Raw genomic sequence first — 24,133 nt, 5'->3', positions numbered from 1 at the left:
TACAAAAAGAATGAAATATTCATCTGCTTTTTTTTTTTTTTCCGGCTAGAACACGTATTCATGACAAGCTCTTTGCGACTTTTTTTTTTTTCTTTTTTTTTTTTTTGCAGGAACGAAAATAAAAAAAAAACACGAAAAATTAAAAATTAAACAGTAGAGCTATAACAACAGCACCTTGACATTGTTTAATTCCAACGCTATCAGAAGTTAAAAGCAGTAAACAGATATAATACCGACATGAATAAAGATACTGTCTAAATTGTAAACAGAATGTTTTGGTTGGATTTTTTTGTCTTTTGTCTGGATGACGACAGAGTGTTATCAATTCACGATTGAAGCAGCATGCATGCTTGTTTATATCTTTTTTTTTTTATGATTTCAAATCTTGGCAACATCAACAAACCACAATGTTTTTGGAGGAACGTAACGCAGGCTTATCTCTTAACCCATGGACTGCGAAAGGGGCCAAGGAACAATTGCACAGCAATGTGGTCCCAGCCCCCCCTAGCAGAGTACAGGCTACGTTGTGCGCAGAGGACTCTGTTTCCCTTTAGGTTATGGATATGTTCAATAAATAGATTTGTAGAACCACGGTACTGTATAAACTTCATTTATACATGCAGTCCATAAAATTATTTTCTTTTACTGAATAATTTACCCTGTTATGTATATATACAAATAGATAATTTTCTCTTCAATATAATCTATACAAGATAACTTCACTATCTTCCTCTTTTTATGGTCAGTGTGCATACACAAGAAGTGTCTATTCTGATAAAGCGCCAACCAACTTTCTTTTTGCTATCCATGGTGAGTGCACGCACATAAGACTGGGTAGTTCGGCATTGCGAGTTCCAGTACCTCTTGTCGATGCCCCTGCAACCTTCCTTCATGTAGCCCATGGGATTGCATTTGGTCTCATAGAAATATTGTTTCAGTTGACCCTTGGGTACTGGGACTTTTTCAAGAACAGTAACTGTTTGACCCGCCATATCTATCGCCGTTTTCTTGTCTGCCGCAGTCACCCACTCACTAATACTGTCACATACGCTCAATTCCCCGCGCCTGGCTGGGTCTGAGTGGCGTCGTACCCTCATGGACATGTTTGCAGCATCCAGGTAATTTTTATACTCCTCAAGAAGAAAAAGCAAAGGGGGCTCCAAAGGCACTTGAGTGCTCAGCATAACCCTTGATGAATACATATCTGAGTCCTTGTTCTCCTCACTCTGCCTTAAGTTTTGTTCCTCTTCTAGGAGTTCTTCTATGACATGTTCAAAGGTATCTGTCAGGGATGGAAGTCCACCTCCTCTTGAACTACCCATTGGCCCACCTATGCTTTCCAGAGTACCATGGGTCCGAAGACCCGGATAGGCCAGGCCACTTTGTCCTCTGACACTGGCTTCTTTCATAGGGGCAGCTTTCATGCAACTGAAGTATGAAATAACCATAGTAAGGAAAAGGATGGTCATTACTCTTCTCACCTGATGGAACTGCAGGAAGAAAACACAAAATGATACAAAGATTAGAATTGGGAAAGGCAAAAATACGACACAAGGGAATCACACATTTGAAATCCACAAGAACGTAATCAATTTATATAACTTCTAAGACCATAATCTCAATCCATTATGAATTTAGAATTTTTGAACATACTTTTTGAGTTAGAGAATGTAAGTAAACGTATGAATAAATGTCATTATGAGACCATCTTATCCCAATAAGGGGTTCTGTGGATCAGGGGCCCAACAAGGAGCCACAGGGCCCCTTAACAACACTTAGAATATTCCCCTTTCCACCATAACCATTTTCAGAAGCAAAGTCAAAAGTTCCAAAAGTTTATGATTATTTTATGATTTCATTAAAGGGTTTGTCCGCCTTTTACTATTGATGAGCTATCCTCAGGATAGGTCATCAATATCAGATCGGCGAGAGTCCGACACTCGGCACCCCCACTGATCAGTTGTTTGAAGAGAAGGCAGCGCTAATATAAACGCTGCCTTCTCTGCTCTGTTTATCTGCTTGCTGCAGCAATTGCAGTGGTAAGCAGGTATAATTACAAATATGGCGTCCACATTCACTTCTATGGGACGGCTCACTCTGTTCAAGTGAATACTGCTGAGTCGTCTTAGAGAAGTGAATGGGGATGCCATACTTAGAATTACACCTGCTTACCGCTGCAATTGCTACAGCGAGCAGATAAACAGAACAGAGAAGGCAGCGATCGAACGAGCACTGCCTTCTCTTCAAACAGCTGAGGATAGGTCATCAATAGTAAAAAGCGGACAACCCCTTTAAGTCCCATATGTCTCTTCATCCTGTCCCTGATTCATCAGTGGTCTACAATTTTCTACAAACCCTCTCACTGTCCATCATTCACAGTAATACTTAACTCATCTCACCCCTAATTAGTAGTACTCTCTCTACCTGGTACTTACACCCTACATGCAAAATATTGGGGTGGGGTAGAATGAGCATTTATGTTGGTTGGCCATACACATAAAATAGCCAAATGCTTGTTTGTCCAACAGCTATCATGTTGGCAGCTCTCAGTTAAAAGAAGAAGGAGGAAGCCACAAACACAAAAGAATTGGCCAGTAGAAATCTGACAGCTCAATACCCTCAAACATATGCCATCAGGGAAGAGTCAAGAGGTCCCACACACATTAGATGTTTGGCCGGTCCCACTGTAATTGGTGGGTTTGGTTGACGTACATGGCCAGTATGTGTATGGCCAGCTTAAGACAGGTATCAGGAAAGTATTACTGAAACTGTAAAATATGTTAGGAGTTCTCCATAAAAAAGAAATGAACATTTATGAATAGCTTCAACTTCATACTTCCCCTATTTTCCATATTTACGTCTAAAAATCAATCAATATTCCCGCCACCAGATATATTATTTTTATTCATTGTAAGATTTGGGTACAATATCATATTATACACCCACAAAATTACCTGCAGATCACCAAAAGCCACGACTACGGAACAATGAAATGTAACAAATGCAAAAATCTTCACAACCAGTAAACATACAGAAGTAGTCCAGGATACCATTTTGCATTTATACAGCTATAACTGGTATGGTGGTTACATATTTAACCCTATAAAACTCTATTTGTTTTACATATAAAAGCGTTGCTATTGTGAACACCGCTTCAGAGGTCACCATTCAGTACAAAACCTATGTATAGTTAACAGGCGTCATAAAATAATAAAACAGCAAAATGTGTATAGCCAGCTGAATAAATGTTCTGATTCAGCATTATTGTTGTATTGCAGTTGGTGGGTGGAGGTTGCACCTGAGTCTTTCTTCCTGGGTTTTCCTGTTTCTAAAGGGGGATTTTAGACGAGCAGATAATCGCTTAAGCCAGGGATGCCCAACCTGTTGCAAAACTACAACTCCCAGCATGCCTGGACAGCCTACAGCTATTAAGGCATGCTAGGAGTTGTAGTTTTGCCACATCTGGAGGGCAGCAGGTTGAGCAACCCTGGCTTAAGCGATCATAGGCACCAGCAACTAAACGACCAAACGTTGTAGCAGGCAACTAGCATTTAAATGAAACGATTAGGCTGGTTTCACACGGGCGTTGCGGGAAAAGGTGCGGGTGCGTTGCGGGAACATGCACGATTTCTCCGCGCGAGTGCAAAACATTGTAATGCGTTTTGCACGCGTGTGAAAAAAATAGGCATGTTTAGTACCCAGACCCGAACTTCTTCTTCACCAGGTTTAGTGCCATGAAAACATCTGCAGCCCAGGCATGTTGACATTACCATATCTCATGCAGCCTAGGACTGGTGCCATAATCGCACCTCCTGCAGGTGTGACTGTCTTCTACTGTATCCAATTGCATCATGTTGACGTTTCCATTTATCATTAGACTCATGTGGACACAATAGACCTTCATGAATCTAGATCATCTAAAAGAGTTTTCCACTGCAAACCGCTGAAGTTGCTACCTTACTTTTCCAACACGCTGTAGAAAACTGATGGGTGGAATGTGGATAGTTATTATCAGCCATAAGTACGTATGGAAGTGGATAGCAGGGAGTCCACTAAAACTCAAGCATTATGAAATCATCATTGTATCGGATGTAAATGTTTTTTAAAGGGCAGCTGTACAGATTTGTACCTTGACTTGACAGCTGAAGACATCTGTGTTGGTCCCATGTACATATGTGCCCGCACTGCTGAAAAAAATTGTGTTTTAATATATGCAAATTAGCCTGTAGGAGCAACAGGGTGTCCCCATTACTCCTAGAGGCTCAGCTCTTTCTGCAACTTCTGCATCCTCTCCACTTTGATTGACAGGGCCAGGGAGTGAAAACGTCATCCCACCTAGTCCCGTCAAACAAAGTGGAGAGGGTGCGGCAGTTGCAGAGAAAGTGGAGCCTCTAAGTGTAACAGAACTCCATAGAAATGAATGGAGCATGAATGGAGCATGTTGGAGTCTAGGATCAACGGGAGGTTGGTCCTAGACTCCAGCATTCTCCATTCATTTCCATGGAGTTCTGAGAACAGCCAAGAAAGTGTGCATCTTGGGAGTTGTAGTTTTACCACAGCTGGAGGTTAGCCATCACAGCCCTAGAGGCTCATTTGCATATATATAAAACATCCTGTTTCTCAGCAATGCGGGCACATATGAACATGGGGCCAGCACAGATACCTTCAGCTGCCAAGTGCACATGTAACAGGCCAGTCAGTGTCATAGGTACAAATCTGCTGACAGAAGACCTTAGGTATCTATTGCCTTTGGAAATCTCTTATAGCTTTCCATTTAGAGGTCTGAGATAAAGATATAAGTGATGCTGCATCCAAGCCTAAAAAGAAGACCCACACGTTGGCCCCATGACATTATCCCTTCATTCGCACATGGCGAATCTCGATTCCATTATCTTCTGTTTACCTACCAACCTTCTACATGGTGAAACATTGTATTTATTGAGAGAAACCTCCTGGACTGATAATTATTACATCCCTAGCAGAATATCTCTCTCTTTCCTATCCACTGGAGAGGAAACGAATACGGTACAAATATTTGTTGTAGGATTTATAAACCAGGATGAGATAACCTGAGAGCTTTCTCGAGCGAATGCTACGTGTCAGAAGCAGTATAGAGATTTAATTTTTAATGAGCTCCCTTATTCTGTAAAAAGCATTGTAAGGGCATTATGGGAGATGTAACTAAGCAACCGCATCAAAGCTCTAGTAACATATTCAGAAATCAACTTTCATGAACATCATAGTGGAATGTGAGAATTCCCTAGCACTTTTTCTATTGCCGGTACTGCCTTTATGCAAGACAGACAATAGATAAAGAGTTTTAATCTAAAGAAAAAAGACACTGTACAGCTATATTTAGCAATGCAAAATATGCAAAATGTCTTTAGGCTAGCGCTTATCACAGGAGATGAGAAACGATCCATCATTCTAGGCAAAAAAAACTGGATCCCAGTGTAAAATATTAAAGGAGTTTTGCGAGTGTTTAATATTGATGACCTATCCTCAGGATAGGTCATCAATATCTGAACTGAGCAGATCTGATCAGTGGGGATCTTACTCCCTCTCCTCAGGATGGGTCATCAGTATGTGATTGGTGGGGATCCAACATCAAGCACCTCCGCCGATTAGCTGTTTGAGTAGGCTGTGGCGCTCCGGTGACCTCTTCCTAGGCCAGTGATGTCCCTTTCATCTGTCACATGATCTATGCGCTGCTCAGTCTCATTTAGCTAAATGGGGCTGAGCTGTGATACCAAGAACAGCTGTTATCCAATGGACCATAGCTGCAAGGAGGCTATGGTCCTCACCGAGGAGCACCGATACCTCTTTAAACAGGTGATCGGCAGGGGTACTTGGTGTTGGACCCCCACCATCCTGAGGATACTATAGGTCATCAGTATGAAACACTCCGAAAACTACTTTAACTTTCTCCCTGACTTACCTTGAACCTATACAAATACAGCAAGGGACATTTGTCAAATTATGTACACCACGGGAAAAAGGTTTCACATTATGGCACATGCCAGATTTGAGCCATAATTTGCCAAATTTCACTTCTCTCGTCACTTTGCTAAAGTGAGCAGAGCTTCGTGGGAGATGGCGTGCCCTCCGGTGGCCCAACGCGGACTGCCTGGAGATGTGCCAAACTTTATTAGGAGGCCTGTGCTTCTTAGTAAGTTTGGTGCATTCTGCACCAACAGACCTTATACTAAGCTTACATTAAGTTTGTAAATCCAGTCTTAGTATTTCTGCCCCTCTGTCTATATCACTTATAGGATGCAGACATTTAGCACTATACTCAGATTAGTATAGTATGATGTGGTGAAGTGAATAACTTTCATTATCTTTTGACAGTGGCACCTGTCAAGGGTTGGGATATATTAGGCAGCAACTAGGTCAGAGCATCTTCAGGTCTTGTGAGGTGTTCCCTAGTATGCAGTCACTAATATCAACCAAAAGTGGTCCAAGGAAAGACAGACAACTTACAAGACTTAAAGACTTGTTACTAACATCTTAGTGCCAGAATCCACAGAACACACTCAGAGGTCTTGTGGAATCTATTCATCCATGGGTCACAGCAGTTTTTTTTAATGACATGAGTGGAATCTACAATATTGGGCAGGTGCTTGTACCGGTAATATTGTGGCTGATCAGTGTGTAATACATGATTGTAGAGTGTGTTTGGAGGTCTGCCTTGAACTCTGCTAAAGTGGAGACTACTTCCCGATGGAGCAAAAGAAGCAGATACGTCAAAGATGGGTGGGGCATGAAGTAGTCCAAACAAATCTCAGACATTTATGATATATCACCTTGAGAAGCCATGAATGCCTTTTAACAATACAAGGCCTGCTCAATAGGTTATCACAGAATAGTAGTGTATTGTATCCTTTCATCACAAAAGAGAATTACTTCAAGAAAATATCTTTAAGAGGTTTTTAAATGACATTTATATGGATTGTACAATAGAAGAAATATAAGCAAAGAAAATTCAGATCCACTGCCTAACCAAATGTACGTGGGCGCTACTTTTAATTACTGAGGTCAGCTATTTCAGCCTGGCTTATTGCTAACCGCTGCATCAAATCAAGCACACAGGCAAGCAATCTCCGAATGGGTCATAGTAAAGAGCTCAGTAACTTGGATGAAGCATGTTACAAGCATGGACAAGTCAGTCAGTGAGTGACATTTCTGCTCTGGCAGTAGCTGCCATTGTCAATTGTGGGATGTGGCATCGTTGAATGGAAACATCTATGATCTACAACACTTCATCCATATAAATTGGTGGGTCACACAAGTCTACAGAAGTGAACTGCCAGATTTAGGGAGGAAGTTATCATGCAAGTTGCGGCAGTTGTCTGGTATACCAAAAAAGCTGCAAATTTTGGCACAAGCTCTTGGCACTTTTTTAAAATCAAGAAGGCCAACAGGGAGGGCCACCATCAGATCGGCAGATTTATTAAGTTTAACCCCAGAAATAAGCTCGCAAAAGGCCAAAGTCTATTCAGTTCTTGCACATATGACCTCTGAGACCAAACAGTGGCTTCAGTATTCTCAAGACTGAAAAACAGGTCCCTGTCACTTCTTGTACGCTGGTAGCTGGGGCTGGAATGGAGGGCACTTCGGAAGGTGTTTTTTTTCAAAAGTTTTGAACCCAGTTCTGCTGGACATTTGTTTTTTAATTATGCCAGATCACTCCTTTAAAAGATCTGCATCTTTCTCTAGTGCATAGTAATTTTAGACTGGTGCATAAATCTCCATTCTTAATAAAGTTAACTCCATAGTGAAACACTAACTCCTGCCTTCTACATTAATTCTGAAAGTACTCTTTCGAACAGATTGGACGAATCGGGCTCTTTGGATGTGTTCGATGTACAGTACAGACCAAAAGTTTGGACACACCTTCTCATTCAAAGAGTTTTCTTTATTTTCATGACTATGAAAATTGTAGATTCACACTGAAGGCATCAAAACTATGAATTAACACATGTGGAATTATATACATAACAAACAAGTGTGAAACAACTGAAAATATGTCATATTCTAGGTTCTTCAAAGTAGCCACCTTTTGCTTTGATTACTGCTTTGCACACTCTTGGCATTCTCTTGATGAGCTTCAAGAGGTAGTCCACTGAAATGGTTTTCACTTCACAGGTGTGCCCTGTCAGGTTTAATAAGTGGGATTTCTTGCCTTATAAATGGGGTTGGGACCATCAGTTGCGTTGAGGAGAAGTCAGGTGGATACACAGCTGATAGTCCTACTGAATAGACTGTTAGAATTTGTATTATGGCAAGAAAAAAGCAGCTAAGTAAAGAAAAGCGAGTGGCCATCATTACTTTAAGAAATGAAGGTCAGTCAGTCAGCCGAAAAATTGGGAAAACTTTGAAAGTAAGGGCTATTTGACCATGAAGGAGAGTGATGGGTTGCTGCGTCAAATGACCTGGCCTCCACAGTCACCGGACCTGAACCCAATCGAGATGGTTTAGGGTGAGCTGGGCCTCAGAGTGAAGGCAAAAGGGCCAACAAGTGCTAAGCATCTCTGGGAACTCCTTCAAGACTGTTGGAAGACCATTTCAGGGGACTACCTCTTAAAGCTCATCAAGAGAATGCCAAGAGTGTGCAAAGCAGTAATCAAAGCAAAAGGTGGCTACTTTGAAGAACCTAGAATATGACATATTTTCAGTTGTTTCACATTTGTTTGTTATGTATATAATTCCACATGTGTTAATTCATAGTTTTGATGCCTTTATAGTCATGAAAATAAAGAAAACTCTTTGAATGAGAAGGTGTGTCCAAACTTTTGGTCTGTACTGTATGTGCCTGGGTGCATATAATTCATGTAGATCAAAAACTAGATGTGAACAGAGCCTAAGACGGGATGAATTGGAATGGTGACTGGGGGTGTCCAACCATTTTAATAGACTTGCTGCTAGATGGATGCAGATCCTCACTGCAATGTTCTAAATTCTCTTGGAACAACTTCTACAAGGAGTGAATGAGCAAACCAGGACCAACTGTGGTCTAGAAATGATATTCAACAAACATACATGGGTGAGATGTTCAGTCTTTATGGTACAGACTGGTATACAGTTCAAACAAAATACTCATTGTGGGGACAAGATAGCATGACCTAAAAATTAAGAGTCAGATCTGTCACTTATCACTATGTGGGTGTATTGACAACTCGACATGGTCTCACTGTCCAGAGAACAATGCCTTCATTTTACGTGAGCAATAGCCCGTGGGCTGGTCTAATATGACAGTGCTTAACCCCTCTCCGCTGAACTTGGCGTTTCTGCTTTATGTAGCTGGAGATCAGGAGCAGTGATTCAGAATGAGAACTGAAAGTTATAGACAAAAGTATCAAAAGAACCTATGATACAAGTCCTTGTTTTTAAGGTCTGAGGAGCACATTTTTTCCTGACTGTTTAGGATGACTACATCACTGACTCACTGATGTAATGCTGGTGAGCTGGGGATATTTTTATCTTTCAAAATATTAAAAACATGCGTGGAACGCCTTACACCTCAATAGCTGTGCCAAGGACAGTGAGAACAGAGGCATGTATTTATTGTTATATGCAAACTCTCCACAGCAGACAGTGCGGAAAAAAAGATGAAGCAGATGCCTGATACAAAATGATTATGGACGAATTTAAACTAAGCATTGATCGCAATGCAAATATGTGACAATGGTCAACTAGGACTACAACGATAAATGATGCTCAAGTAATGGACCCAACAGTCATCTACTGCGTTTTTTTCAATGCGGTCCTCAAGGTAACCTGTCCACTCTGCTTTTCCTGCTCTATAACATGCTAATCAGTTTGGAACAGGTTTCCTCTAAGCCAGACAGAAAACTCTGGTTGAGGGGGAGGATATATCGCTGGATCCCACTGACATTCAGTAGAACACCATGGGCCAGTTCTAATCCTATAATTATCTGTCAAGGCCCCTTGACACAGGCTGACTACCAGGAACCAACGTCCGTGTAACTGCTTGTTCATTGTCCCATGTAAAGGTGTTGTCGATCACCCAATGAGCCAGCAAACACTCGTTCACCAAGTGAAAGCATAGTTGATGTGGACACCAAAATCATTGTTTCTGGGGAGCAGATTGTCATGGGAATGACCGGTTCATTCCCAATGATTGCCTTCAAAGTTGGCCTATATATAGGAGCCACTAGAAAGGGGAAAAGCAGATTTTATAATAAAATGCATGCCACATTGTTTCTTTTGAATCTCTACTGTGGCAACTGGTGATTAGAGGCTTTTGTTTGGGAGGTCTCCGTGAAGGTCTACATCTTGACATTTTCTATGTATGGCCTTCATCTGTAAAATAGGTAGATGTCTATTCTGCTACAAAGTATCCAGGCAGTCTAGAGTTCATATCCCATATACTGTGTAATATGTCAATGGTAGGCATTTGCAGTTGGTGTAAGGGGCATGATCACAAGGGACATAGATGGTTCTTGTACCATCTTTAATTATCTAGGATGGAATCAACGGCAAAAGTACAAAGAAAAGTCAACAAGATGAATTCAGTTTTGCACTGTAATAGCTTAGTTTCAGTGGGTTTATGGGTAATCTAAAAGGTTAACCAAAAGAAAGATCAATTGGACTATAACTCTAAGATATGTAACAATCTTTATTCATCAGAATATATAATTAAATACAATTATAGGGAGAAAGATCCAGAAAACATACATGGGGTACATAGATCAAAATAGCACTTATGTCACAAAAGTAATATTGGGAAACAGGCCCAAAGCTCTTATATCAAGCTACATAATAAAGCTACGTAGATAGAAGATACCAAAAAGCCCTAATTATTGCACTCCACCAGGGCAGCAAAAAATACAAACCCCAGATAAATGTAACCGGCAAGATATATCAAGCGCTGCACCAGGGCAACAGAAGATAGGGGCCCAAAGTAGTATATCACACTACTTTTACACTAGCGTTTTTCTTTTCCGGTATTGAGTTCCGTCACAGGGGCTCTATACCGGAAAAGAACTGATCAGTTTTATCCTAATGCATTCTGAATGGAGAGGCCGGAAAAGAAAAACGCTAGTGTGAAAGTACCCTTACAAATGCCATCAGTTGGCATACGTTTTGCCGGATCCGGCAGGCAGGTCCGGCGACGGAACTGCTTGCCGGATCACTCTGCCGCAAGTGTAAAAGTAGCCTAAATATATAAAGCTGAGTACATGCAAGGACTTAACCCCTTAGTGACCACCCATACCTGTTTTTTTACGGCGGTCACTAAGGGGCCTTGGGCTGGAGCGCCGCCTTTTTACGGCGGCACTTCAGCCCAAGTTAGCGATAAAATCAAGCGCTGTAGCTCCGTGCCCGCAGCTATACCGGAGGTAGCTGAGGGCTCGGGGCAGTGATCAACGAAGCTCCCGTTCCACCACATCCCAAAGATGCTCTATTGGGTTGAGATCTGGTGACTGTGGTGGCCATTTTAGTACAGTGAACTCATTGTCATTGTCATGGGGTTCCGAAGGTGCACTCGGTCCCCCATTGCCCGCAGAACTGTTGCTTAGCTTTTGGAATGAGGTTCTGTGTTTGACCTCATTCCCAGGGCGGCTTTACTAGCTGGGTGGCTCCCTGCTCCTAGTCTGCCTTGAGCGCCGAGCTGATCACTCGGTGCTCGACTGGTTGGTCTGTCGGTCATGTGACGCTGGCCACGTCACATGACCCTCACTCCCCACTATAAATACAGGTAGCCTGCTGGCTACAGGTTGCCTGTTAATTTCTAGGTTCCTGGCTATTTGTTGGACTACTGAATATTTACCTGATCCTGTTCCCTGACGATCCTCTGCCTGCTCCTCCTGTACTGCGCATACATCCTGGTTTTGTGACCTCGGCTCCCACCTGACTACTCTCTTAGGACTCCTCTTGTACTTCGCTACTCTCCTGGTATTTGACCCCGGCTTCTCCTGACCATTCTTTGCTTAATCCGTTGTACTGTGTAGCTCTCTTGGTTCTGACCCGGTCCGTTCATGTTCCGTATTTTGTCTTGTCTGTCTTCCCTGCACATATCCTAAGTTAGGGACTGCCGTCCAGTTGTCCCCTGTCATCAGGACTCGTGAGGCAAGTAGGCAGGGCCAGGGGTGAGGGTGGAGCGCAGTGGTCACTACCCTTCCCCCTGTGTGTGTGTGTGGACGTGACCGTTACAGATTAACAGGCCCAATAACCACTGTATCATGAATCCTCTTACTACCCTGACTGACCATGTCTCTAACTTGTCACAGAGGGTGCAGGAGCTAGGAGAGAAACTCCGTTCTTGTGAGTTAGGGCAAGGTTCTTCCACTCCTCTGTCCTCCAGTCCATATTTTGAACCCCAGATCAAGCTCCCAGAACCCTTTTCTGGAGACCGGAAGAGGTTTCTCTCCTTTAAGGAGAATTGCAAACTCTACTTCCGTTTGCGCCCGTGTCCTCCGGTCCCGAGAGCCAACGCGTGGGGATTATCATTTCTCTACTACAGGGTGATCCCCAGGACTGGGCATTTTCGTTACCTCCTGGGGCCAGTTGTCTAACTTCTGTGGAGGGGTTTTTTCAGGCCCTGGGTACCCTCTATGACGAACCAGACAGGGCCCTGGTAGCCGAGACAGCTCTTAGGGCACTGGTTCAGGGCCATCTCCCTGCGGAGGAGTATTGCACCCAATTCAGACGGTGGTGTGTCCCCTCAGGATGGAATGAACCAGCCCTGAAGAGTCAGTTTAGTTCTGGTCTATCTGATAATTTAAAAGATCTATTGGTCAATTACCAAATTCCTGAGACCTTAGAGGAGATAATGACCCTAGTTGTCCGACTTGACAGACGAGTTAGAGAGAGACGACAAGAACGACAGTTCTGTTCTCAGATGGTGGTCCAGCCAGAGGCCTTTTCCAGGGACAACACTGAGGTCTCCACCGAGGAACCCATGCAGGTTGGCATGACCCGGGGTAATCTTCGTCCCAGACACGGAGAGTGCTTCTACTGTGGAGATCCTGGCCATTGGATCAACAAGTGTCCTAAGAGGGACCTCTCTGACAAGTCTTCTAAGACAAGACAACCTAAAGACCAGGTACACCCTGATTTTTCTAAAGGTAAGCTTTTGGTACCCATAACAATTTCTCTGGGGGTTAATAAGTGGCCGGGTAAGGCCTTTATTGACTCCGGTTCAGCGGCCAGCTTTATTGACTTTGAGTGTGCTTGTAAATTGGGTATTCCAATGTTTGCTTTACCTACACCTATCCATGTCATGGCTATTGATGCTACTCCCCTGATTGGTGGTACGGTGAGGTCATGTACCTCTGAAATTTCTCTGTCCGTGGGTGTGTGCCACTCTGAGAGATGTTCTCTTCTAGTCCTGGAGAACCTACCGGTTGAGGTGGTACTAGGGTTGCCTTGGCTCCGTTTACATAACCCCACAATTGATTGGTCCAAAGGAGAGTTGGTGAAATGGGGACCTAAGTGTGACTCATGCTTGTCCGTGGTCCAGGCTGGGGTTTCAGTAAGGTCTAATACATTACCCTCTGTTATTAAGGAATATTCTGATGTGTTCTCGTCCCTTACTCCAGAGGTTCTACCCCCCCATAGACCTTATGATTGCGCCATAGAGCTAATTGAGGGTGCCGAATTTCCTAAAGGTCGAATTTATAATCTTTCAGGGCCCGAACGCAAGGCTATGGAAGATTATATTAAGGAGAGCCTTGCTAAAGGGCATATTAGACCTTCAGTCTCTCCTATGGGAGCAGGGTTTTTCCTTGTTAAAAAGAAGGATGGTGGTCTTAGGCCTTGTATTGATTACCGGAGATTAAATAAAATCACTGTCCAAAATAGATACTCTCTCCCATTGATTCCGGATTTATTTAACAAGGTTTTGGGGGCAACCTGATTTTCCAAGATTGACCTGAAAGGGGCATACAATCTAATCCGAATCAAGGAGGGAGACGAATGGAAGACAGCGTTCAATACTCCGATAGGACACTTTGAATATCAGGTGATGCCTTTTGGACTCAGCAATGCCCCAGCTGTGTTCCAAAACTTAATGAACGATATTCTTAGGGAGTTCTTAGGTAAATTTATTATTGTCTATCTTGACGACATTTTGATATTCTCTCCTGATTTCGAATCTCATGTGTCCCATGTCAAACAAGTATTAGAGGTGTTGAGGGAGAACCAGCTATCCGCTAAGCAAGAGAAATGTGTCTTTGGTGTACAGGAGATACTGTTTCTAGGGCATGTTTTGACTCCTCACGCCTTTAAGATGGATCCTGGTAAGGTTTTAGCAATTAAGGAATGGGTAAGGCCTTCATCCTTAAAGGCTTTACAACGGTTTTTGGGTTTCGCTAATTACTACCGTAAATTTATCATGAATTTTTCTGTAATTGCTAAGCCATTGACCGACCTTACTAAGAAAGGGGCGGATTTGGAGAATTGGTCTACCAAGGCCATTTCTTTATTTGAAACATTAAAAAAGGCATTTAGTAGCGCTCCCATTCTGATCCAGCCTGATCAGGAGAGACCCTTTATTGTGGAGGTGGATGCGTCCGAGGACGGCGCAGGAGCAGTCTTTTCACAAGGTCCTGCTAGCCTCACTAACCTGAGACCGTGTGCCTTCTTCTCTAGGAAATTCTCTCCCACGGAGAGAAACTACGACATAGGGAATAGGGAGCTGTTGGCCATTAAATGGGCATTTAAGGAGTGGAGACATTTTTTGGAGGGGGCAAGGCATCGAGTAACTGTTGTCACTGACCATAAAAACCTAATGTTTCTCGAGTCCGCTAAGAGGTTGATCCCCGACAAGCCCGATGGGCTCTGTTTTTTACCCGTTTTGATTTCTCCATTACGTTCAGGCCGGGAAGTAAAAATGTGAAGGCAGACGCATTATCTCGGAGCTTCCGTGCTTTTCAACCCACTGAGACGCCGCCTGAATCCATCCTACATGCAAACATCTTCTTAGCGGCTCTAACCCAGGATATCTCGGCTCGCATTAAGGCTGAACAACATCTGGCACCGGTATCCACCCCAACAGATAAGTTGTTTGTTCCCGTACAATTTCGTCTCCAGCTGTTGGGTGAGTGTCACGATTCTGCCTTTTGTGGACATCCGGGTATTGAGGGCACTAAGGATCTGGTTTCTAGATCTTATTGGTGGCCCACTCTGACCAGGGATGTCAAGTCCTACGTGTCAGCCTGTGAGGTTTGTGCCAGGTCTAAGACACCTAGGACTCGCCCTGCTGGTAACCTACGACCCCAACCCATTCCCAGTAGACCCTGGTCCCATATCTCGATGGACTTTATAACTGACCTACCGCTGGCGGAGGGTAAGACTGTGGTTTGGGTAGTGGTCGATAGGTTTAGCAAGATGGTTCATTTCATTCCCCTGTCTAAACTTCCGAATGCTAAAACCCTGGCATCTATTTTTGTGAGAGAGATTGTTCGTTTACATGGCATCCCGGAAAATATTGTTTCGGACAGGGGTGTGCAGTTTGTGTCCAAATTCTGGAGGGCCTTCTGTCAAAGATGTAAAATTTCGTTGTCTTTTTCTTCCGCCTACCATCCTGAGAGTAATGGGCAGACTGAACGCCTTAATCAGTCTGTGGAACAATTCCTGAGGTTGTATGTTGCTGATGACCAGCAATTATGGGTCAAATTCCTTCCGTTGGCTGAATTTGCTCTGAATAACCATGTCAATTCTTCTGCTGGGGTCTCCCCTTTCTTTTGTAACCATGGTTTTCATCCCCGTTTTCATTCTGGGTCGTCCGTCTCCTCCTCTAACCCTGAAGCTGATAAACTCTCCTCCGAACTGTGCACTGTTTGGGCCCGGGTTCAATCGAACCTAGAAAAGGCTCAAAGTTCTCAAAAACTCAAGGCCGATAGGAGACGTTCAAGGGGGGTGAACTTTCAGGTTGGGGATAAAGTATGGTTGTCCTCCAAGAATCTATCTCTCAAGGTAGCTTCTAGAAAATTTGCTCCTCGTTTTATTGGTCCATATAAGATCACGGAGGTGATTAACCTGGTATCATTTAGGTTGGAGCTGCCCGAGTCATTCCACTTTCATAATGTGTTCCATAAATCTCTACTTAAAAAATATTTTGAACCGGTAGTACCATCGAAAGCCTCGCCTCCGCCGGTTCTTGTTAATGATGCTGTTGAGTATGTGGTGTCTAAAATAGTGGATGTCAGGAAGGTGCGTAATTCCTTGCAGTACCTGATTCACTGGAAGGGGTATGGACCTGAAGAGAGATCTTGGGTACCTGCCAGGGAGGTTCATGCTCCTAGACTTGTTCGTAAATTTCATTTAGAACACCCTGAAAAGCCATCGCCTGAAGTCTTGGGTCCGGTGGCCCCTCGTAAAAGGGGGGGTACTGTCACGGGGTTCCGAAGGTGCACTCGGTCCCCCATTGCCCGCAGAACTGTTGCTTAGCTTTTGGAATGAGGTTCTGTGTTTGACCTCATTCCCAGGGCGGCTTTACTAGCTGGGTGGCTCCCTGCTCCTAGTCTGCCTTGAGCGCCGAGCTGATCACTCGGTGCTCGACTGGTTGGTCTGTCGGTCATGTGACGCTGGCCACGTCACATGACCCTCACTCCCCACTATAAATACAGGCAGCCTGCTGGCTACAGGTTGCCTGTTAATTTCTAGGTTCCTGGCTATTTGTTGGACTACTGAATATTTACCTGATCCTGTTCCCTGACGATCCTCTGCCTGCTCCTCCTGTACTGCGCATACATCCTGGTTTTGTGACCTCGGCTCCCACCTGACTACTCTCTTAGGACTCCTCTTGTACTTCGCTACTCTCCTGGTATTTGACCCCGGCTTCTCCTGACCATTCTTTGCTTAATCCGTTGTACTGCGTAGCTCTCTTGGTTCTGACCCGGTCCGTTCATGTTCCGTATTTTGTCTTGTCTGTCTTCCCTGCACATATCCTAAGTTAGGGACTGCCGTCCAGTTGTCCCCTGTCATCAGGACTCGTGAGGCAAGTAGGCAGGGCCAGGGGTGAGGGTGGAGCGCAGTGGTCACTACCCTTCCCCCTGTGTGTGTGTGGACATGACCGTTACAGTCATGTTCAAGAAACCAATTTGTAATGATTCGAGCTTTGTGACATGGTGCTTTATCCTGCTGGAAGTAGCCATCAGAGGATGGATACATGTTCTCATTCTGTTTACACCAATTGAATGTCTCAACAGAAATCGAGACTCATCAGACCAGGCAACATTTTTCCAGTCTTCAACAGTCCAATTTTGGTGAGCTTGTGCAAATTGTAGCCTCTTTTTCCTATTTGTAGTGGAGATGAGTGGTACCCGGTGGGGTCTTCTGCTGTTGTAGCCCATCCGCCTCAAGGTTGTGCGTGTTGTGGCTTCACAAATGCTTTGCTGCATACCTCGGTTGTAACGAGTGGTTATTTCAGTCAACGTTGCTCTTCTATCAGCTTGAATCAGTCGGCCCATTCTCCTCTGACCTCTAGCATCCACAAGGCATTTTTGCCCACAGGACTGCCGCATACTGGATGTTTTTCTCTTTTCACGCCATTCTTTGTAAACCCTAGAAATGGTTGTGCGTGAAAATCCCAGTAACGGAGCAGATTGTGAAATACTCAGACCGGCCCGTCTGGCACCAACAACCATGCCACGCTCAAAATTGCTTAAATCACCTTTCTTTCCCATTCTGACATTCAGTTTGGAGTTCAGGAGATTGTCTTGACCAGGACCACCCCCCTAAATGCATTGAAGCAACTGCCATGTGATTGGTTGACTACATAATTGCATTAATGAGAAATAGAACAGGTGTTCCTAATAATTCTTTAGGTGAGTGTATAGTGCTGAATACATAAAGAATACACAGGGCCCTAGGTGCTATATTTCACCAGAGCAGTGATCCTGGTGCTGTGCTGAAAACATATAGATACTAAGATATAATAATCAAGTCCACTATTACACATATCACACATATATACATGCAGAAATGGCAAACTACTCAGGAGAAAGCTCATGTGCAGCTATAGCAACCTACCCACGGACATGATGTGCAGTATGCTGAAGCATCGCCCCACGCACTAACACCTCGACACGTGTTTCGCCCCTTTGGCTTCGTCAGGTTGTCAAAGGTGGAATGAAGCAATACTCATAAATTTTTCCCATCACGGATGTTATGTAAGGCTCTTTGGAAAACCCATTAACCTCCTATTAACCATAAAAAGGTTGTGTCTATATCCGTGCTCCTTTTATAGCTTACACTTAAATGGCCCTTGCAGCTTTATCACAAGAGGATGTGATTTACTCCCGTAATTTATACACGTGGTGGTTTAAATATTTTACAGCTTGTAATACTGTGTACAGAGGCTCTCAGGGCTACCATTATATGTCCAAATTTGAAGTTTTACAAAACCCTCTTGTTGAATAAGTTGCATGGGAAGACGGCCAAACCAAAGAAACTATACAACCTGATAAGAAGGGGATATAGCAGAAATTACAATGTTTCTTATTTCTTTCTAGGCTATGTATCCAGGGGCTGTGTTATAGAAATTTGGTCACTGGGCAACAAGCAAATGAGATCCCCCCTGCGGTTTGTCTGTGACAGTATCTGGTGGTCCAGGATTATGCACTGAGGGGTATTCCCACTTTGTAAAGTCAGGGTACGTTAGCACTTTTTGATTGGTGGGGTGCTGATCTGCTGCACCCCCTCGACAGTCTTGCCCTGCACATCGTGCCTGTCTACCCATTGAGCAGGAAAACTGCAGCACAGCTCCATTCAAGAGAATGGGCCTGGCTGCGGCTCCCTGCACGGCTCTATTGCTGGGAGAAGTAAAGTGGTGGTCAAAATCAGTGAATGGGTTAATGCAACTGATCCTGGTGGTCTGGTGTAGTAAAGGTTTCAATGGTAAATTCAGATTGCTTCTATGGTTTCCTGTCCTAGGGAGATCCCTACGAAATGGGGGCCCTTGGCATTTGCCCAGTTTGCCACACCCTAAACCGATCTCTCTATATACTTTTCAGTGGGTTATATTATTGCTAACACAAACTTGATTTGCACACCCTATATTTTACATTAGCACTTTCTCTTCTCAAAAACAAGCTATTTCATCCCGAGCAGCCATTCGAGCAACAACACTGTCCCATTAATTGCTTGTTTCTCCCCTTTTTTCACTAACTGCATGAACCAAGAGCCAATGATCACACAGTAATAATCTAGGCCCTAGATCATAAGCTATTTCTTGGTCCACCACCGAGTTACCAATTATATAATGTTTCATATATTTTACCATCCTGATATTTAATACTAATATGGGGGCACCAGGGCTCCACCAGACATTGGTCCCGTCTCAAGAATAGCCCCTTATATAAAAGTTGACATAGCATTTCATTTCATAATTCTAACAATTTAGAAAGGTCATTTGTTGATTTGAAGAATGGTGAAACTATATACTTTAATTACCTCAGTGACAACAGTCCGTTGGCTGTCCAACAAATTGATAAGCAACATGCTAGAACTCTGTATTTTATATTAAGACAAACAGATGTTTGATGTGACCTAAACATTGGCAAGAATGAGTCTTTCATGGAGAAATTTTTACAATTTTTAAATTTTGCATCAGGAAATTGACAATGTGATCTAAAGTAGGAATAATGCGTGATCAAATGGTATGCCAAGGAATTCAGCAGAACATAAGGAGTATATATGTCCCTTTAAAACTTATAATGTGTATCTGTGGTAGGCAAAAGAGCCCAGATCCCAGGCTGGTCATGTATTTGCATTTCAAATATTCACACATGGAAGTGATGAGACATTTGTATAGCCAAAAAATAATACCAGAGAAAAGTATTAAAGGCTACAGAAAAATTATACATAAAATAAAAAAAGTTTTATCTTACAAAATATTAGTAAATGGGATGTTCAAAGAACCATCTCATTTTCTTGGTAAAATATGAAATCACAACGGGGTCCAATGCCTGATAATTGTTAGGGCAGTGAGTGTGGAACCACTGTGTCGACCAACTGATTTGACTTTGGGCCAAACCTAAGTGGTATTCACCCTTTAACCCCTAAAACAGGGATCTGGACTTTGCTGCAGGGATTCACCATACCGCTACCTCCTGGAGTACTATTGGTTTGGTTGACAGCTGACCCACAGGGTTTCATGACACCTATGCAAGGCACCAAAGGAACAGACATACACATAGTAACAGGCAAGGGTCAGGGCAGGCTGAGTTCTTGCGAATATGTGATATGGGTCCAAGGTCAGAAGAGACAGCAGAAGGTCACAATGTGAAACAGGGATAGGTCAGGACAGGCAGCTGAGAGTCAGAATCCAGTAAACAGACAAGGGTCGATATGTGGCAGAAAACAGGAAACAAACGCCTTAGCAAGAACTTAGCAAACTAGGAACCTAATAGCTCTGGCAAGAAAATGAGGTCAGCATCACAGTCTAATAGCAGAAAGCTTATTAGCAATTAGAAGTGGCCGTGCAACTGCACACAGCAAGGAGAAGAAGTGGTGGTAGTAGAAATGTGGTTAGTAGTGTTCACTGAATAATGTTCCTAATAGAAGGAGCAGAGCGGTGATGGACCCGAACTGCCGATGTAACCATTATAGAGTTCGTTCTCCATACAATAGTTAAGACACATCATATACAGCATAATGTCCGCAGACAGATTTTTCTAATAAGGCAGAGCAGTCTTTTGGCCTCCTGGGGTTCCAGGGCCAGGTCTAACTTTTACTCTGAGTCTAGAGCAGGGGTCAGCAACCTTCGGCACTCCAGCTGTTGTGAAACTACAATTCCCAGCATGCTCCATTCATTTCTATGGGAGTTATGACAAGAGCAGAGCAAGTGTGCATGCTGGGAGTTGTAGTTTCACAACACCTGGAGTGCCGGAGGTTGCCTACCCCTGGTCTAGATTATTTAAAGTTGTTTGAGATTTGAAAAAAATGTATGCTTATTTCCATTAATAGTGCCACTCTTGTCCATGGGCTGTGTTTGGTACTGCAGCCCAGTCCCATTCATTTGATCCCTTTTAACCAGAAGTTTAAGTATTGGGTGCAGAATCAGCAGTCACAACTGGTGCATGAGGTGACCTAAAAGCTCTCCGGTGCCTAAAGGGGCCTAAAACGGATATGTTGCCTACCCTGAAGGGACCTAAAGATGCTTTGGTGCCTGAGGTGGCCTAAAAGTGCTCTGGTGCCTGTGGGGGTTTAAAGGTTCTCCAGGGCCTGAGGGAGCCTAAAGGTGCTCTGGTGCCTGAGGGGGGTCTAAAGATGCTCTGGTGTCTGAGGGAGCCTAAAGGTGCTCTGGTGCCTGAGGGGGGGTCTAAAGGTGCTCCGGTGCCTGAGGGAGCCTAAAGGTGCTCTGGTGCCTGAGGGAGCCTAAAGGTGCTCTGGTGCCTGAGGGGGGTCTAAAGGTGCTCCAGTGCCTGAGGGGGGTCTAAAGGTGCTCCAGTGCCTGAGGGAGGCTAACGGTGCTCTGGTGTCTGAGGGAGCCTAAAGGTGCTCTTGTGCCTGAGGGGACCTAAAGACATTCTGTCACATAAGAAAATATCAGTATTCTAACTAACAGGTAATGAATTTTGCATTGGTGCACGGGAGCTTAAAACTACTCTATGCCTCAGATTTTTCTTGGAACCAATTCAAGCTGATCTCTGTGGGAAGAACTTTTTTGGACTGGGAAATAATGGAAATTGTAGAAATACTAATCATAGTCATCCTCTGAAAGAAATAGTACATTATCTTCCATCCATGTGGCTCAATGCTTGCTCTGCTGTTTATGATTATTTCAGGACTTCAGTAATGATCATGACCAATGGACCTATTAAAAATGTTGGCATATCTAAAAACAGATTCATTCTTCAACTATCCAGTGTGCTCTCAGATGAGTGAAGCTTAATACATTCAGTACTTAGTGTTTTCAACATGACAAGTGATTATTGTATTCCCAACATAAGGTGCGTACTACTGCAGCCATTACAAATAAAGAGTCATATTGGTCAACACAATCACTGATCACCGCAGTTTGCAAATGAAGTCAATCCAACTAGTGTCCCCAGGCAGTTAATAGAAGTAAGGATCCTCATGTATCCTCTTCCATTAAAGCTGGCCATATTCAAATAGCTGTCGGCCCAACGGTCATTCAGCCAACAGCTATCTCTCCCGACTCCCTCCCGACTTCCCCATGCACATACAAGTTTGGCTTGACCTATGTATTCTATGGGGAGAGTGGAGAAAGCCACTGCCAGACACTTCTGGTGGCGGCTTATCTCCCAGGAGAACAAAGGTATTGAGCAAAAATATTAATTTCGTCATATCCTTGCCTCTCCCATCATCTGTAGGGGGAGAATCAGGAGCTCCCCACACACAGGTTCTGCTGACAAAAGGCTAATGTGTATAGCAAACTTAGGCTAAAGATAAATAAATGTTGGTCAAACCCACCCATTTCAGCAGGATCGGATGGCCATATAATGTGTATGGAGGTCTCCTGACTCTCCTTCCATGGTTGATGTATGAGGAGATAAGTATACATTTTTGGCAGTTGGATTTCAACATTCTGATCCATTTCTCCTCAAGGAGATATCCTTTCTCCTCTCCCCCCAGGATACAGGCACGCTCAGCCTAAAGCCAGATTTACACTGGACAATTGTCAGGCCGATTATTGGAAATGAATGTTAGGACACTAGTTCCCGATAATAGACTTGTGTAAAGGTGGTGCAGATCACACCCTGAACGAGCAAAAACGCTTGTTCATCTGGTGAATCCATCTTTGGAAACATTAAATCATAGTTTCTTTCGTTGGAGCTGAAAAGTTAGAATATTCAACCTTCAGCCAGTCAATATGCAGCTTTCAACGGGAGTTAGAGTTTCTCACTTTCGAAAATGTCTGACCAGCAACTAAGGGCTCCTGAAGCAGGGGAAGAGTGTTAAAGATATATTCAAATGATCATAAAACATCTCATGCTCATAAAAACATGCCACCACTGAACATTCACCAGATGCCACAATATTCCTAAACGTATAAGATCAAACTAGTCATGAGTAGGACCAAATAAAGAGGTGTGTGATGGAAAACTCTTGTAGCCTTCATAAACACTATGAAAACATTTGCTGGATGTTTTCAGTTATCCGAGCTATTAATACCATAAGTCATTGCGAAAGAATATAATACAAGAAAAATGTTTTTTTCCTTAACATCAGCATTGTCTGAAGGTCCAACTTTCTAGGAGAAAGCTGCGCTGGTCAGTCGTTAGCCATCGAAATATGCTAGAGACAAGATGGTGTATACGGCTGTCGTGGCTCATAAATATTTAGAACGCAAGATAACAGTTAATTTCAGCGGAAGCAAATTGCTCAGTGACCCTCGGATAGTAATTATAGTTTACGCAGCATTCGAGCAAGAACATTGTGCAACAACTGAAATTAGACAAGAATAACAAATTACTATGTCAAACGTAAAGAGAGGAATATAAAAGCCGTTAGGCCACAAATGCCCAATTATGAATTTGCTTAATTATTATGGCGACTGACAAGCTGGTAAAGGCTGTGTGTGTTAAATGGTTCAGGATTACCGTGCATGTGTAATTAGACAGGCTTCATATTGCGAGAATATAGCAATGTTTCAGGTAAACCTGACTATAAATCGTCAGGGAAGACTAGTGTAGCGAAAATGCAAAGGAATATAGTAAAAGAATGAGAAGAATGTACTACTTTTACATGCAGGAAGAAAATAAAGACACCAGGTTGAAGTCTTTGATCACTTCGCTAACAAAACTACAGACCCCATTAAAGTAGGGAATTTGCTAGACTAGCACTGAATGACAACTTCAATCTGCCACACTAAGTTGGGGGACTGCTGTGGGTGAATCACCCCTATAGGATCTTCTCATCAAAGGGCTTTTTTCTATAGAGTCCTAATAGGGCTTCCATGGAAGTGCATGAGCCCTCTACTGTACTTCTGCATTCCTCCAATTTCGTATGGAGTTTATTTCTGTTGATTTCTGCACAATTCAGCACAAAAAGTAGGGCAACGAGACTCCATATGTAAGGAGGTATTTCAAGAAAATATCTTAGTGCAAGCAGAATCCGATTTCTCCAAGTCCCTACTAAAGGACCTGTACAGGCTCTGTGCCGGTGTGTCCTAAAAGGCTGTAAAGTATCTACACGT

At 43.4% G+C, this 24,133-nt stretch overlaps 1 protein-coding gene across 1 annotated transcript in view; it reads right to left on the bottom strand.

The window, feature by feature from the left end:
• Positions 1-640: 640 nt before the first annotated feature.
• Positions 641-24,133, bottom strand: part of BDNF (brain derived neurotrophic factor) — a 50,502-nt gene continuing 27,009 nt past the window's right edge. The window contains exon 2 of the mRNA XM_040409494.1: positions 641-1,490. Coding sequence (XP_040265428.1) covers positions 723-1,469 — 747 coding nt within the window. The 5' untranslated portion in view covers positions 1,470-1,490 and the 3' untranslated portion in view covers positions 641-722. The remainder of the gene's footprint in view (positions 1,491-24,133) is intronic.

The sequence above is a fragment of the Bufo bufo genome, chromosome 10, assembly GCF_905171765.1.
Source record: "Bufo bufo chromosome 10, aBufBuf1.1, whole genome shotgun sequence".
Classification (NCBI taxonomy): Eukaryota; Metazoa; Chordata; class Amphibia; order Anura; family Bufonidae; genus Bufo; species Bufo bufo.
Note: the sequence above shows the minus strand (reverse complement) of the source record. Positions and strands in the feature narration are given on the sequence as shown.